Source organism: Anastrepha ludens, chromosome 2, assembly GCF_028408465.1.
Source record: "Anastrepha ludens isolate Willacy chromosome 2, idAnaLude1.1, whole genome shotgun sequence".
In the NCBI taxonomy this organism is placed as follows: domain Eukaryota; kingdom Metazoa; phylum Arthropoda; class Insecta; order Diptera; family Tephritidae; genus Anastrepha; species Anastrepha ludens.
Genome location: NC_071498.1, coordinates 161,929,322 through 161,946,904, shown reverse-complemented (window position 1 = coordinate 161,946,904; position 17,583 = coordinate 161,929,322). Strand labels below are relative to the sequence as shown.

At 34.3% G+C, this 17,583-nt stretch overlaps 1 protein-coding gene across 3 annotated transcripts in view; it reads left to right on the top strand.

Moving 5' to 3' along the window:
• Positions 1-17,583, top strand: part of LOC128855717 (band 4.1-like protein 4) — a 273,260-nt gene that overhangs the window by 234,121 nt on the left and 21,556 nt on the right. Inside the window, exon 15 of one of the 3 annotated variants that reach the window (XM_054090858.1) lies at positions 2,326-3,080. The exons of the other annotated variants lie outside the window; for them this stretch is intronic. Within the exon in view, the coding sequence (XP_053946833.1) occupies positions 2,326-3,080 (755 nt within the window). The remainder of the gene's footprint in view (positions 1-2,325; positions 3,081-17,583) is intronic. 3 annotated transcript variants of the gene reach the window in all.

Sequence of the window (17,583 nt, the reverse complement as noted above, 5' to 3'; positions counted from 1 at the left end):
TTACCGATGCTAAAAGCTTACATAGATGCTTTACCTTTAGTGCTTTTGCGCACAGTTCAGCTCCGTAGAAGAGAACGGAGAGCGTGGTAGCCATCATTATTTCCCGTTTCCTTTGGGTTGGTCCCCCTATGTTTGCCGTCAGTCTACTGAGTGGGGATGTCATCTTAGCGGCGTAATCTGCTGCGTGCTTTATTTGGGCCCAGAAGGTTCGTCTGGAGCACGTCTCAAAAGCGGATCTCCCAGCGCTGCATGGATTCACCAAAAGCGCTGATATCCTACATAATGTCAACTTTCAGTATTCATAGAGGTCGGTCTCCATCTGGTATCGCTAGGGACCAAAAGGTCTATGCGTGACTTAATGCCAACCAGGCTAACCTAGCCTAACCTTTACTATGAATACACCTCTTGGTGCCCTATGTCCCACTAAAGATTGAAGACCGGACGAAACGATTACACCTCCATGATTTTAATTCGCATTCAGTAATGAAATTTGAAAAGGTCGAGCCAAGGAGCACCAGGAGATTTGGTCGCTCCTAAAACACTCAGGCTAAAAAGCCCATTGTATTTAGAGCTCTGGCAAAAGGGTAGATAGTCAAGGATGAGAGGAGAAAAGTATCAGAGAAAGAGATAGGAAAGAATAGAAACATAGAGAAAGGCAGTTAGTCCTGTGAGAATTTTCCAGATTCTTTGGCAAATCTGTAAATATCTTCCAGTTTTAGAGAACGAAAATTATTCATTCTCATGACATCGGAACCCAATACTCGTAGCCGCGCTCTTGCAAAGTCAAGAGACTCACAGGGAAAGTGCTCAGTGCTATCCACCTATTCCAAGCACGACAGGCAATGATTCCAATGGTGGTCATATGCTGACCCCATGGGTTGTGTCCCGTAATGATGCCGACCATCAACCGAATGTCTTTCCTTCTAAGTTTTAGTGGAAAGTTTGACAGTTTTCTGTTCGGACTTGTCACAAAACACTTTGCAGTTCTGCAGCGTTCTAGATCGGACCATCGCTCTTTATGTAGATTGCCTACATAATCGCTGATCCAATTCTTGATTCCTGCGGAACTGATTCCGATTATTGGCTCTGGCCCCCGTGGGGGCACCGCTGATCCACGGTTGGCCAATTCGTCTGCAATTTAATTTCCTTGAACACCGGAGTGTCCCGGAACCCATATAAGTACAAGCCTGTTTTGTCTTGCGACAGAATTAAGCTTCTTCTTACACTCTTGAACAATCTTTGAGGTTTGCTTCGCGTTCTCCAGGGCCTTCAATGCAGCCTGACTGTCACTGAAGACTCCAATCTGTTTCCCGCTTCATCTCCTCTCGATTATCCATTCGGCTATTTTCAGGATGGCAAAAACTTCTGTTTGGAAGACAGTTGCCATTTCCCCCATAGCATTCAGTAAACTCAAACGCTTTTTAAAATGTGTAAAAGGGTTTTGAATGTTATGAAGAGTTGAGAGAAGAAGATTTAATATTCTTGCATAACCTTAAAAGGAGTAAAAAATTAAATTTTCACTTTCAAAATATCAAATTTTATAAGAACCAACCAATTGTCATTAGCACTAAAATCTTCTCAGAGTGACCTTTTTTAACCTTCTTTTGTTTAATAATAAAAATTTTTTTTTTACTTACAGTTTCGGTAGCTTTAAATTAAAAACAAAAAGAAACAGACACCAAACTTAAAAATTTTCGCATTTTAGATATAAAAAAGCACTAAATTTATTGCAAAGATCAAAACGTGACGCCACACACTCTCTGATGAGCGCAATCTTGTTTCTATCACTCTTGCAACATTTATATGTATTTCACGTTACGATCCCCTATAATATTTTTACGTGATTTATTTAAAAAAAATTAAAAAAAAATGTATCTGTAATATTAAATATTTCCATACTTTCTCAAGTCAATTATCGCATGTCGCCCAATACAAATTTACTGGATATGAATTTTTCTTTTTAACAATAAATTTAAGTTATCCTTAAGTAAGTGTTTATACCAATGTATGTATATAAAAATACATATACGTCGCATGTGAATGTTTTTGTGTTCTAATCAAATTGTTTTGCCTCGCCTATTTATGCAATGTACTCCTTCCTATCTGTATGTAATGCTCGTGGAATGCGCTGTGAAAAAGTAAAAGTCTTAATTATGTATTTCAACTCCTATTTGATATTCAATGATTCAACAGCCAACCCTTTCCCATTGTGTTTTCTTTTCACCGCGTTCGTATTTATTTTACCAACCACAACAAATTCGAACTAAAAAACCAACAAAAAATCGAAAACAAAAACCAAAATTTCCAAAACTAAAATATATATAGTGCACCAATACCAATCAATCCAACACAACAACAACAACAACCAGCACAACACAATCCTCAACATGCAGTGAAGGCAGCATCGAGGAGTATAACGAAGAAGAACTCGAAGACGTGCAAGAAGTAGAGGAGGAAGAGGACGAAGCACGGCAAGCGCATGACGACGCTTGCACCGAACAGGCAAATGCTTGCAACAACGACGGGCTCATATTGAATAATGAGGTGCTAGCAATATCGCCTGCCGGTAGTGGCAACAACAACTACGGCTGTGGCAATGAAGCTCTGGAATCGACTGACTGTGATTGCGATTGTGATTCCCTTACGGCCAATTGCAATCTGGATAATTGCAATGCCAACAACAATGCCGACAGCGGCAATGCGAATATCAATGCCAATGTGAATGCTGCAAATGTGCATACAAATACCAACAACTCATTGCAAACGAACAACCCCCGCACAACCAGCAACAACACGCCCCCATCCAATCGTAGTATCCCCAATGCCAATTCGACGCTTAATCGTAATCGTTCCAATAATTCACAACCAAATCTAAATTCGAATCAAAATCCAAATCAATATCAATACCAAAATACAAATCTTATTTCGAATTCGAGTCAAAATCTGATAGCACAAAATCACAATCAAATTTCAATGCAAAATTCCAATACAAATGTGAGCACACTTCAAAATCAAATGAATCCAAATATTTCCTCCAGTCTTGAGATTATTCTTTCGCCAATTATACAAAGTAGTCGACGGTAAGTTAACCTCAAAAAATGATAACAAATTTATATTCATGTATGTATGTATTCGTTTATGTTTTATATATGTAGCGCAGCGTGTTTATACCTCCTAGAATAGCATAAATATTTACACCGTTATATATTATCATATAATATACAATATATATGCCCTTAATAGAGTTTAGTTAACGTTAAAATTTTACATGCTCTTGTTACTATGGATCCCCTTTAGTTCGAAGAAATTTCGAACAATTCGTTAAATTGATTTTAGTTCACTTTTAAAGTTGAATTCAAATGAAGAAAATTTCAAAATATTACACAAATATTTTGCATGCTAAAATATGTTCAGTTTAAGATAAAAGGTAACTAAATACGGAAATTATTTACATATAAATATTAGGCACAAAATCGCTTAGGCGCCACTCAAGAAAAACAAAATTTCTATAATATTTTATGAAAAGTATTGCATATATAAATCGAAATCTATACCGATGGTTCTGAGATGAACTGTGGCAATAAAACGATGCTGGTCACCATTTAGGATTATTTCAGTGGAAATACTCAACCACTTCAACAACAACAACATTGCAAATATATTTAGTATAAATTGTATAAATTTATGCATCTCTAGATTTTAAAATTTAGTTAAAATATTTTTGAATATTTTATACAGCACATAGAGGCAACATCAAAAGCAAGTTTACAACAGATATTGACAAGTTTTGACCATTTATTTATTCACTTTTTAATTTGAATTATTTATTTTATAAAAACGCAGTTCGTACTACATCAAAAACTTAATAAAGCAAAGCTTGAACCTTTGTACAAAATTTGTAAGAATTCGGAAAATTTTCATAAAAATTTCACTGGTTGCCCAAACTTCCATGCCAACAAACTAATAAAACAACAACAAAGAAACGGGGCACTACGACGTTCTAACCAGTAAAACGCAAGAAAAAGCATCAATTCTACTATAGTGAAATCTTCTGTGCATTTGCCTTGACAGAATTTCTTAATGCTCGACCAAGAACTTCTTTTTTCTATTTCTTTTTTTAATCGACTGCAAATTTATCTCTTACAGAATTTCTGAAAAAAATGAAAGTACGCAATTTTATAGCTCATTAAATTTTGGTATAATAAAGAGCAAGTTTCATGTACGTCAAAAATTACTCTGATTTCTGAGATTTTTTTTTCGAACGCTATCTTGTACATTTACTCCATTTAACGCGTATTCAATTTTTTTTATATGGATGAAACACCCAACAGCGTCAGCAGAAAAAATTGCCAAAAATCAACGCAATTTTTGAACCCAAACAAACTTGTACTTTATTATAGCAGAATTTCATGTATCGTAAAACTGCATACCTGGATCTGAAAAATGTGAGTAAATAGTTTGAAATTTTGATGAAAATTTGCCGAATTTTTAGATTTTTTTTACACAGTTTGAAACTTTTCTCTACATGGCTCTTGTTGTAATATGAAATATATGGTATTTTTATAAAAAAAATATATGAAATTACAAAATAAATAAAGAAGGGGTAAGAACTCATCAATATTTGGTGCAAACTTTCTTTTTATGCTCAGGGTCTTGGGGAGTTCTTTTTAAGAGCTCGAAACCTTAAAACGATATAACAAAACAGAAATATTGCTGGAATGCATTTCTTTCTTTTTATTATTGTATATTTTGGTAGATAACTCCATCGCACTTACTTTTTGTATATGATATCTGGCATATGTTTGCCGTAGCTACGAGTTACATGGCCCATTTGAACAATCCAATTTATGACTACTTTTTCTATTAAATATGGCCACATGGCGTCAATGGTGGCTTGGAATACACCAATTACTTGGTTGCACCGTCTTGTTGGAACCAAATGGCATCGATGTTTAGCTGATTAATTTTTGGAAACAAAACTTCTGTCAGCATGAATCGATAGCGCTCAGCATTCACCGTAACGGCAGCTCCTTCCTCAAAGAAATAAAGACCGACAATGCCGTCAATGCCCTTAACTTCTTTATATGCTCAGTGCTCTAAACTTTGCTAACAAATTTTTATTATTATTATTATTATTATTTTTTTAATTTTTTTTTTTTTTTCAAAGTAAATTTTCACAATTTAGAGACGCTGTTCTGCCGTTAAACGATTCATACTGATTTGCCAAACCTCACTGAACAGAAATGTTGACTCTGTTTGACATTCTCAGCTATCAAGCCATAGTTATCGATATGGATATTTCTCATGCAGCTAAAAAAACACTCGCTACTTGTATTAAATAAAATGCCTACGACAAATGTATGTACAGTGGCACATATTCGCTTAATCAATTTGATGCGAAAACACAAATTAAAGGGAATATTGCCGACAGACCATTCACGTTGCTTGGAATATGGCCAAACAGTCGCTCGAATGGTTGACACTGAACACAATTTTTGGAAGGAAATTTTAATGACTGACGAGGCACATTTTAACCTGCCTGGCTGCGTGAATATACGAAAGTGCCGCATTTGGGAACTGAGAACTCACACGATATCCATGAAACGCCATTGCATGACCGGAAAGTAACTGTTTGGGCCGGCATTTGCGCCAAAACCATCAGTGGGCCATTTTTCCCGAGAAAACGAAACGGTCGATGGAAACCGATATCGATGGATGTTGGCTCATTATGTCTGCCCGGAAATGCGTGAGAAAGGTTTAGACGGTTATTGGTTTCAAAAAGACGGTGCGCCATGCCACACTGCGAATACAACAATTGAATTTCTGCAACGAAAATTCCCGGGCCGTCTAGTGCCAAAAAGAGGTGACATCAGCTAGCCACTCAGATCACCTGACTTAACCCCCACGGACTTCTTTTTGTGGGCATATTTCAAAGAAAATGTATATATACAATATATTTACTACATATATACCTGTTTTAAATACATACATATTTAAAACAAAGTAATATATAATAATTTACTTAGTAAAATTTTTTATTTATAAAATATTCAAATATTTTTTTAATCGAATTTACTTTAGTGAAAGAAAATCAAAGAAAAGTTATGCTGGATAGACCACCTTAATCAAAAAGTTCCCGAATTATATTCAGACAATCCTAAATAGAAGTTTACTAGGTGGGCAAAAAGTAAAGTTAATTTGGTTGTAAAATGAAAAATCTTTATTTATTCTTGTAAATCAATTTTATCCCCTTCAAAATAATCCCCTTTCGATGAAATACACATATGCCAACGATTTTTCCAATCCCCGAAACATACCAAATAGTCCATTTCCGGTATAGCCATCAGCACCTTCTTCGATTCAGCTTTTATCTCCTCAATCGACTCGAAACGCGTTCCCCGGAGTGGTCTCTTGAGTTTTGGGAATAGCCAGAAGTCACCCGGAGCCAAATCAGGCAAATACGGTGGTTGCGGAACGACATGCGTGGAATTTTTGGCGAAATGGTCACGAAGAACGAGTGCAGTGTGAGACGGTGCATTATCGTGATGCAAAAACCAAGAGTTGTTGGCTCATAATTCTGGCCTTTTTAGACAAATTGCTTCACGTAAACGACGCATAACGCTCAAATAATATTCCTTATTAACAGTTTGGCCAGGTGGAAGGAATTCATAGTGCACCACACCACGAAAATCGAAAAAAATTGTCATCATGACCTTTATTTTTGAACGACTTTCACGTGCTCTTTTCGGTCTGGCCTTGCCTTTAACGCGATATTCGCTTGATTGGTCGGTTGTTTCAGGGTCGTAAGCATACATAAATCTAAGTCTCATCTCCCGTAATGATGCATTTGAGCTTGTCCTGATAGTCTGAAAGCATTGTTTCACACACATCAACGCGACGACTTTTTTCCAAGAAATTGAGAGTTTTCGGTACCAAAAAAGATTTGACTTTTCGTAGGCCCAAATGGTCTTTCAAAATGGTTTTCACAGATCCTTCTGATATTCCGATCATATCAGTAAGGTCTTTAACAGTCAACCGACGATTTTTGAGCACTAACTCCTTCACTTTATTGGCGTGTTGGTCATCTGTTGACGTCGATGGTCGTCCGGAGCGCTCGGAGTCATCAACACGTTCTCGACCCTCTTTGAAGTTTTTGTACCACTTATAAACATTTTTCTGCGACATGGTCGAATCACCAAATGCCTTCTGCAACATGCTAAACGTTTCCGCAGCCGAAATTTCATTCCGCAAACAAAATTTGATGCCACTTCTCTGCTCAATCAAATCAGACATTGTAAAAATCGAAAAATGCACTCTTGGTCGTTTGGTAACCACAAGCGTAAATATATTACTGATAATGACATTCACATGAAAGTTGGCCCAGATGTTATTAACAGTGCTGACAACTCATGAAAAAAATAACTAGAGCGAAATTTTAATCCCGCGAAGTTTGACAAATAAATTCACCTTACTTTTTGCCCACAGTAGTATTCATCAAAAGTGATATTATCGTCTTCAAAGTACTCCCCATCAACGGCAATGCACTTATTCCAGCGTTTAATCCATCTCTCGAAACATTTACGGAACCATATTCTAGGTAGAGCCATGAGAGGCTGTTAAAACGCGTTCCCCATATTGGGGAAACAGAAAAATCGCAGGGAGTCATATCATATGAAATCGAAGACTCTTGGATGGTATTCGTTTCGGTCAAAAATTCGCATATATTGATGGTACTGTACGACGGTGCGGTGTCATGGTGCAAAATCCATCAAATGTTTTCCCACAAATCTTTCTTTTTTGCCGAATTGCTTGACGTAAACATCTCATTATGCCCAAATAATAGTCCTTATTAACTGTCTGATCTTCTGGCAAAAATGTGTGGTGGACGTATACAATACCATTGCAAACCATAAAAACCATGCGCAACGCTTTCTCTTTTGATTAAAAATGGGATATTTGTTATTTGATCTCAGTTGATTCGGAACTCTTCAGTCACTCGCCTTATGTCTACTCAACTACAAGCCCTCATCTCGTCTCAAGTAATGATACGTTTCATGAAGGTCGGTTGAATGGGTTTAGCTATGTTACCGCGGTGAATTTTTTGTAGGAAATTCAGGTTCTTTGAGACCATCTTTACAGCAACACGGCGCAGAGCCAAAAGCCTTCTGCCAGCTCACTGATGGTTAATTTGCGGTTATTTGATGTTTTCAGCAGTTTTTAATGTCGACGGCCTGCCACTACATTCGTCATTCTCGATGGACTTACGGCCTCTTTTAAAGCGTTCACGATACTCGTTAGCAGCTGTTTTCTTTAGATTATCATTACCGAATCACCGAAACAGTTTCCTAACATTTCTAAGGTTTTCGTAACATTGAATGAATTTTTAATGCGGAATTTAACACAAACTCGTGGCGGCAAATTCAAATCCATTTTTAAATTGGTAGAAAATCGAAAACACGTGCAGGGAGGGATTTACTCAAGACGGCGTAGCTGTAACCAATGTCAAACAATGGCAATAAAACTTAGGTAAATATGTTAATCACAGTCCAAAACAAAAAAGTAGGACTAAAATCAGTTGACTTAGAACATCACTTGGCGGTTGTTCAAAGAAACTTTTAGTCAAGTTGTCAAGTACTTTTCATATTTAAAATAATTCTTTTAAAAACTCATGCTTTGAAATGTGAAAATTCTTTAAAAAATTTAATTTATGAAAATATTAAAAACTCTTTTTTCAGGATTATTCTATAAAATCTATAGTTTCTCAGGAATATGCAATTTTTTCTGAATAGGAAAAACAAATTTGAAATTTGGTTTGTTTTTTCACTCCCGTATAAAATTATTTGATTCCACTAATTCTAGCGCAACGATCACTGCACTTGTTCAAATCCCGCATCATAAGAAATAAATGTGTTTCATTTTTAATGCACTAATTTTCTAACAACGGCCTCAAATACGTAAACGAATATCAACTCTTTTATCATTTAAATAAGCCTAAAACAGATTGTTGTTCTCTAAACTGGCCAAAGCTTAACGCGACCTTAAACTTTCACTGAAAAACAGTTCTTCACTTTAAACTTAGTTTATAGTTAAAGTCGAATTAAGTAAACTTAGTTTGACTAGAATTGAAATTTGTACTGAATAACTGGCAACAAAGGGCTGATATTTATTATTTCGCTCGCCCGTAAGTATGCTATAACCTACAGAAAGCTGTGCTTATAATTTCATTCAAATAGCAGCCATCCGCACTTCTCAGCCGGCATATGCAATTTGTGGTATATAAAAAGTGCTCATAGCTCAAAAATAAATAAATAGAGGCGGCCGCTATTAAAAATCGTTTTCTAATATATCATTTTGCTATTTTACGCACGGAGATTTGCTCACTGCTTACATATCACAAAAATGCTTATTGTATAATCTCCTACCCTCTTAAAATCAAGGCTTTTCTCAGAGCCTCCGAGTTGCAAGACTGAACATTTTTGAACTAAATGGCAGTAAGCCACTCTATAGGAGCTCCTTGTGAATTTTTCCTGATACGCATCCTATCGATTTAGAACCATAAGGTACTTACTTGTTTTACGCACTGAAATTGTATTTTTGCCATTTTAATAAATTCAACAGCATTAATTTCATATTGAATGTATCCATTCATATATGGTGCATATGAGTGTGTGTGTGAATACGTGAGTTGCTGAATTTCCACAGAAGGCACTCATTTCTGCTTTTGCTGCCATATTTTTATGTACCAGTAAGAGTATTTATTTGAACAGTAAACAGCAGAATCTCCAGAGGCTTTAAACATCAAACAACTCGAACTGGAATACAAAGAATCATATAGCACAACAATAATTTGCAAAATTAATGACAAATGCAAAAATCATAAAAGCAAAAACATAAAACAAGAAATCGAAGAAACAAAGAAAAAAAAATTAAAAAACAGCAAATAAATTGAAATGAAAAGCGCCACGAATAAGGCGCAGAAAAAGTTGCAAATATTGCATAAAATATTAATATTCATAAAAACTGGAAAAGTTTAAGCCATAAAAAAGGCTGCCAACAATACAAAACAAGAACAACAAACAAAAGCAAAGAAATTTGGCGCACAACGAGAATCAAACGAAGATGTGTCTGTAAGTAGAAGAGCGAGGCATACATACAGCCGCTGACAAATACTTGAGAACGTTGCGTAGGCAAACATATAAGGGAATATTTTCTAAAGTACGGAGCCGCAATGGTACTTTTAGGGCTTGAATATATTTGCTGTGTTCAACTTCTTTGAAATGCATTCATTTTTATTTTCCTCTTGAAGGTTTCGAATTGGTTTTTAGTTTTAGTAGGAGCAGCGTAATTTTTGTCAGAAAAGTACCTAAGAACGATTCAGTCTTCGTCAGAAATTTTGTAAATTGCTTGCTGTTTTATATTGTAACTGGCAAGTAAATTACAAATAGTTTGAAATGATTCAATAATGTCGCGAAAGAAGAAAAATTGCGCTCCAGGTTTTCAAAATTATTCTTAAGGGCGAACACCACTGTGCTTTTTCAAAAAAATCGATTTTGCATTTTCTTAAAATAGATATATTCGAAAGTGTGTAAAAAAAACTTTAACTTAAAATCTTGAAAATTTACGAAGTTATACCCAATGCAATAGGTTCAGGTAGTGAGTTCCAACGGCCAATGAAAACTTTAAACGCGATTTTCTCAAAACGACTTTTCTGAACACGGTGCCCCCGATTTCTCTTATGAACCGATTTTATTTTTTTTTTTAATTCTTGTACATGTATTGGCTACAGTCGTCCTACCAATTTTTAAAAATTCCAAAAATTAAGATTTTTTCAAGCCCTTCGAAGACAAAAAAAGGGGTACAAAACACAAACTCATTTTTCAAACCTGCACCATTTTTTCAAAAAAAAAATTATATTAAAAAAAAAACGGCCACGTACGACGATAGCCATTGATGTATAGATTAAGATTTTTTTTAGTTTTTTTGCTTTCGGATGATTTTTCACTGCTGTATCGTGGCCACCAGGGTGCATCAGTTTTTTATGACGTCATTGCATTAATATTAATAACAATTGTAATTTTTAATATTTTTTAATAAAAATTTGTCCCAGTATAGTTGAAGATATGTTAAATAAATTATAATTTGTCCGATCCTCAAATAATCATCCCTACTTATAAAAAAAAATTTATGAAAATCACTTAATTTTCATGCGTTCACGTTAAAGTTGCAAAATACCGAAGCACATTTCAAAACCGATGGCGTCTCTCTCTCTCTCTCTCTCTCTCTTTGCCTTGTTCCTATTTGGAGTCTGGCCCTTTTCATCCTCCTGAAGCAGGTTGCTCTGTTCTGTGTGGTCACATCATCAAGGTGTTGCTCTCTTATGTCCCTTTGTATCGTATTTAGCCAGGTCGATTTTGGTCTTCCTCTAGTACTTATTGGCTCAGTTATGTTCATGTCAAGTGCTCTTCGCCTCTACGCCGTACGTGTCCTTACCATATTGGGCTGTCTTCTCTCATTCTTTCCGAGAGTGGTAGAATTTTCATATCTTCTTGTACCTTGCTGAATTTCACTTTTTTCTTCACGCGCGTTATTCCGCTGCCCAGCGAAATATTATCATTTCTGCATCTTCTCGGTGTGTTTAGCTTGTGTTGCCCAACATTCCGACCCGGACAGCATTACTAGTCTCACGCAGGTTTTATACACCTTTCCCTTCATTGTTAATGCTATTTTTCTGTCTCATAAGATGCCTGTCAGGCTGCGTCACTTTAACCGCGCCGCATTAACATTGTGCCTCACTTCTTCGTCTATGTTTCCATTTTCACTCAGGATCGATTCAAGGTACTTGAAACTTGTTGTTACTGTTATTGCCTGCCCATTAATGCAAGTTGTCTCTGTTTCCTCTTCGTCATATTCGCCTTCATATTTATGCCTATTCCATTGCTTGTCAGTATTTCATTCCAAGTGTTGAGTTTTCTCTCCAGACAAGCCAGGTCCTCATTAATTCGGACTACATCGTCCGCGTTAAGAATATTCCATGGCAGTTTGTTTTGAAACTTATCTATCATATGATCCATAACGAAGTTATGCTGAATGCTGAACCTTCGTAAAACCGGGGACGGCGTCAGGTTAATTCATCGTATTAAATATGGATGCGGTGAACTACCTTCAGATACTTCATAAATAAAATGCTATGTTATGCGGAAGAGAATTTACCAGGGGTTTGGAAATTTCAACAAGACAATGAGCCGAAGCACATTTCTCTTGTGGCAAACAAGTTTTTCGGAGATAATTTGATCATTTTTCTGAACTGATCATCTTCAAATGCTAACTTAAATCCAATAGAACATCTTTGGAACGACACAAAAAATGCGCTCCGTACGCAGAATATCACAAGTTAGGATCAGGTATTTGAAAAGGTTCAGGCAGCTTCCAGCCTGTTGAACGTTGTAGAGGTTTGATAATGCGCTAAAGCAAAGACGCTGTGCAACAGCAATAAATCCAAAAAAATTTTCAACAAAATTTTATAAAAATAAAACATTGCTTTTCCTCTGCATTTTTTATGATTTGGCTATTATTTCGTTGTTAAGTATTTTTCTCAAAGGAATTTCGCTTTGAATTAACTTCGGTGCATAATTAAAAACAAATGTGTTTTCCTTAGACAAAAGAACTCATACAGCTTGAAAATGTTTTAAATTTATAAAATAAAACAAATACAAAACATTTAAGTGATTTTATTTAAAAACGTATTAAATGGAGAGAACTGGGCAACGTTCTTAAGTATTTTTCAACGGCTGTATATATAAATATATTGAAGAAAGCTGCCAGCGCCACATGGCCTAAAACGCAAACATAAGTGGGAAATGATGCAAAGTAAATACAAATAAGAAGAAGAGAAAGTTTGTAAAAACAAAACAATAGACAATAACACCACAGGGAAATGTTGATTTCCGCGCTGGCAGTCGACAACAGCGCAGTGCTTAATGTAGCTGTCGAGCTGAGCAACACACATACATACGAATGTGCATCGAAAAGTGTGCGTGTACAGTTCGCGAAAAAAATATGGAACCTCAATATTTTGACCATTTATTTATTTATTTTTTTACTTAAAATTTAATTTCAGGTCAAGTTTGAAGTTGCGAGAAAATCCCGTTGATTATTGATCATTTTTTTGATTGCTGGTCTCGCATAGTTTCTCCATATAAAAAAACTTTCGTGGACGTGTTGTATGGAAAACATGCGCAACACCGCCAAGGAAAAAAATATTAAAAATCAATGTGATTTTATATCAGCTTTAAACTGCACTTAAAATTCAGATTAAAAACTTTGAAATTTTGGTAAATGATTTTTCCAATTTTTTTTTAGAGTTTGAAATTTTAGCGAAAATTTTTGAAATTTGTTTAATTTTAATAAAAAGTTTGTATTTTTGATGAAAATTCTTCAAATTTGTCGAATTTTAATAAAAAGTTTGTATTTTTGAAGAAAATTTTTCCAATTAAAAAAAAAATTTATAAAGTTTAAATTTTCCCAATTCCTAATTTTTTCATAAAGTTTGAAATTTTGGTAAACAATTTTTCCAATTCTTTAAATTTTAATACAAATTTTGAATTTTTGATAAAATGTATCAAATTTTCCTAATTTAAGTACCTAAAAATGTTTCTAATTTTCTTTATAAAGTTTGAAATTTTGATGAAAATTTTTCTAATTTTAATAAAAAGTTTGAATTTTTCATGAACTTTTTTGGAATTTTTCTTACTTTAGTTCCTAAAGAGTTTAAAATTATGATGAACATTTTTCTAATTTCAGTTTAAAGTTAATTTTAGTTCTAAAATTTGTCCAATTTAAAATTTTTTTTTATAAAGTTTGAAATTTTGATGAAAATGTTTCCAATTATTCAAAATTTTGAAAAGTTAAAGTTTGAAATATTAATAAAATTTTTTCTAATTTTTCAAATTTTTGTAAAAAGTTTCTAATGTTGATAAAAATTTGTCCAATCTTCAAAATTTTAGTACCTAAAAATATTTCTAATTTTTTTATAAAAAATTAAATTTTGATGAAAATTTCTCCAGTTTTTTCTAATTTTTTTATAAAGTTTGAAATTTTAATAAAAAATTATTCCAATTTAAAAAAAAATTTTCTATAAAGTTTAAACTTTTCATGTAAATTTCCATTTTTCAAATTTTTTTATAAAGTTCGAAATTTTGACGAAAATGTTTCCAATTAAAAAAAAACATTTATACATTTCAAAATTTTCATCTAAATTTTCCCAATTCCTAATTTTTTCATATACATAGTTTGAGATTTTGGTAAAAAAATTTTCCAATTCAAAATTTTTATAAAAAGTTTCAAATTTGGATAAAACTTTGTCCAATCTTTGAAATTTTAGTACACAAAAAATATTTCTAATTTTTTTATAAGATTTGAAATGTTGATGAAAATTTCTCCAATTTTTCTAATTTTTTTATAAAGTTTAAAATTTTAATAAAAAAATTTCAAATTTCTCTAATTTTAATATAAAATTTGAATTTTTGATGAAAATTATTCCAATTTAAAAAACATTGTTCTATAAAGTTTAAATTTTTCTTCTAAATTTACATTTTTCTAATTTTTTTATAAAGTTCGAAATTTTGATGAAAATTTTTCCATTCTCATTTTTGCATAAAATTTTTAATTTTGATGAAAATTTGTCAATTTTTGTATAAAACTTTGAAATTTTGATAAAAGTTCGTCCAATTTACCTAATTTTGGTAATTAAAAATGTTTTTCTAATTTTTGTATAAAACTTTGAAATTTTGATAAAAGTTCGTCCAATTTTCCTAATTTTGGTAATTAAAAACGTTTTTAATTTTTCTATAAAGTTTGAAATTTTGATGAAAATTTTTCGATTTTTCCTAATTTTAGTATCTAAAAATGTTTCTAATTTTCTTATAAAGTTTGAAATTTGAATAGAATGTATCCAATTTTTCTAATTTTTGTATAAAACTTTGAAATTTTGATAAAATTTGTCCAATTTTCCTTATTTTGGTGATTAAAAGTGTTTCTAATTTTTTTATAAAGTTTGAAATTTTTTGAAAATGTTTCCAATTTTTCTAATTTTATTGTAAAGTTTGGCATTTTGATGAAATTTTTTCCAATTGTTCTTTTAGTGAAAAGTTTGATGAAAACTTTTCAAATTTTTCTAATTTTAGTACTTAAAAATGTTTCTATTTTTTTTTATAAAGTTGAAAATTTTTATAAACATTTTACTAATTTTAGTTTGAAAATTTGATGAAAATTTTTCCACTTCTTCTAATGAAAAAATAAAATTTTCATCTAAATAGTAAATAATTTTTCTAATTTTTTTATAAAGTTTGAAATTTTATTGAAAATTCTTCTAATTTCCGTGCAAACCTTTAAAATTGGAAAACGAGCCATACTGAACTTACATACATAAAGAAATAATAATCATTGAAACAATGCCAAAACATTGAGGTACTATATTTTTTTCGCGTGTTGTACTTATATGGAGTCAAGTGATTTCGCGATTTCACTCGCAATTTTCGCAGAGCCTCGCCTCTGTCTGATTGTCTGTTTTATGCATGAGAAAGTAAGAAGCTCGCAAATATTTATAGGGCTTGCATTCGCGCACTCACCCATCCCCACGAAAGCACACAAATACGCAAACATGCAGACATTGATTCAGAAAAGAAGATGCGACATTCAAATGCGACCAACAAAACAATACAAAATCAACTTTCAATTCCAACTGCCTCGCAGGCTTCACCGCCTACCCACCCACAGCAGTACATTTCGCCACAGCAGATATTATTTGGCAAGCAGAAAAGAAAACTAACGATTCCAAATTTCGACTTCAGTGCGTCTCTTACTTTTGCTTTCTGTAGACTTAAACGCAGACTATTGCGAAACTGAAAACTTACGTTGGTAATGAAGATTGAAATTGAAGTGCCGCTTTACGCCACTCAGCCCGCAGAGGAGAATTGATTTAAAAATCGAAAATTTCAACAAACGTAAAAACAATGGCAAATGGTGAATGGTAAATGTGCCAGGCAACAGGAAGAAAACAGTTGTATTGTAAATAATTTACTTAGGATTTCACATTGTGAAGGGCAATTGACTGAAGCTTTCGCTGCTATTGACAGTGACTTGGCGTCTTGGGTGAGCATTTTCACGGTTACTAACGATGTAAATTCAATTTATTAATGACTTCGGTTATGCGGCAAAATAGGCGGAAAGTGAAAGCATCCACAATTCGTTTGCGTTCTTTTTTTCGTGGTGGCGGGGGTGCATTGGCGCTGCTGGTGTTGTCTTGAGCAAAATTATGCAAATTCTGAAGGGAAATAAATATTTTGTTTAACTTTAAATAAGCTCAAGTGGGTGTGGAAACCATTTAGAGCAACATTGTTGTATTTGTTTTTAAAGTAGAGAGAAAGAATTTGTATAAATGTATAACTTTTTCCTGCTTCCTACTGTCTGCTCGGAATTTAAGTAAAAAATAAATTTTCAGGAAATTTTCAAATTAATCATCATTATTATTTTTAACATTTGTTTTTTTTTTTACAATAAATCTGGTTGAATCAGTAAGACTCAGTCTTTCATAGCACATCTGTTTTTTTGTTCCTTCTTCACTCCTCTCGGAAGCACAGGGCCTCGACCAGATTCTTGCATCGTACAGAGGTTTGTGCTGTTCTTTTTGCAACGTCGCATGAGATGCTGGCATTTACTAGTTCGCGCAGCATCGACCTTCTCCAAGTGTTTTTTGGTCGACCGCTCCCTTGCGGGTTCCAGTCCAGTTCCATTCTCGCGTTGTTATCTGGTGGTTTTCTAAGCGTGTGAGCTATCCATCGCCACCTTCTGCGTGTAATTTGCCTAAGGATGGGTTTCTCATTCGTTAATCACCACATATTGTCATTACTGATGGTTTTTGACCAGAATATTCTACAGATGATGCGGAGGCATTTGCGTGTGATGTTGTTAGAGACCAGCCATGTTTCGTTTCCGTACAGTAAATACTGACTTCACACATCCGCTGAATATTCTCACTTGAGTGGCCCTGGAGATTTGTAAACTCGCCCGAATGCCGCCCTTACTTTGTTTAGCCTCCAGTTGGCATCTGCTCCACCATTTGACGTGATGATGCAACCGATGTAGCAAAAGCTTTCGAGGAATTCCACCGGGCATCCGTTAATCAATATCTGCCTTCCGTTATTGTAGTTACCTCTCATGGCGATGTTGACCTCCAGTCCGACAGTGCGTGCCAGCGCAATTAGTTTGTCCGCCTTCACTTGCATGTCAGATAGTTTTTGAGAGAGGAGGCAAATGTCATCTACAAAGTCCAGGTCGCCCAGATGTCTAGTGAAACTCCATACGTTGCCTTTTTTGTACAGGATCTGTTGACACATGATGTCATCAAGGACGACGGCGAAGAGAAGGAGCGATAGGAGACAACCTTGTCTTACGCCTGCGTTGGTAGTGAATGGAGCGCTGATATCGCCTTTGTGAAGCACTGCAAGTTCGGAGTTCTCGTAGAGGGCTTTGATGAAGCAGGTTATCTTGACGGGAACTCCCATTCTACACAGTGCCAGCCATATC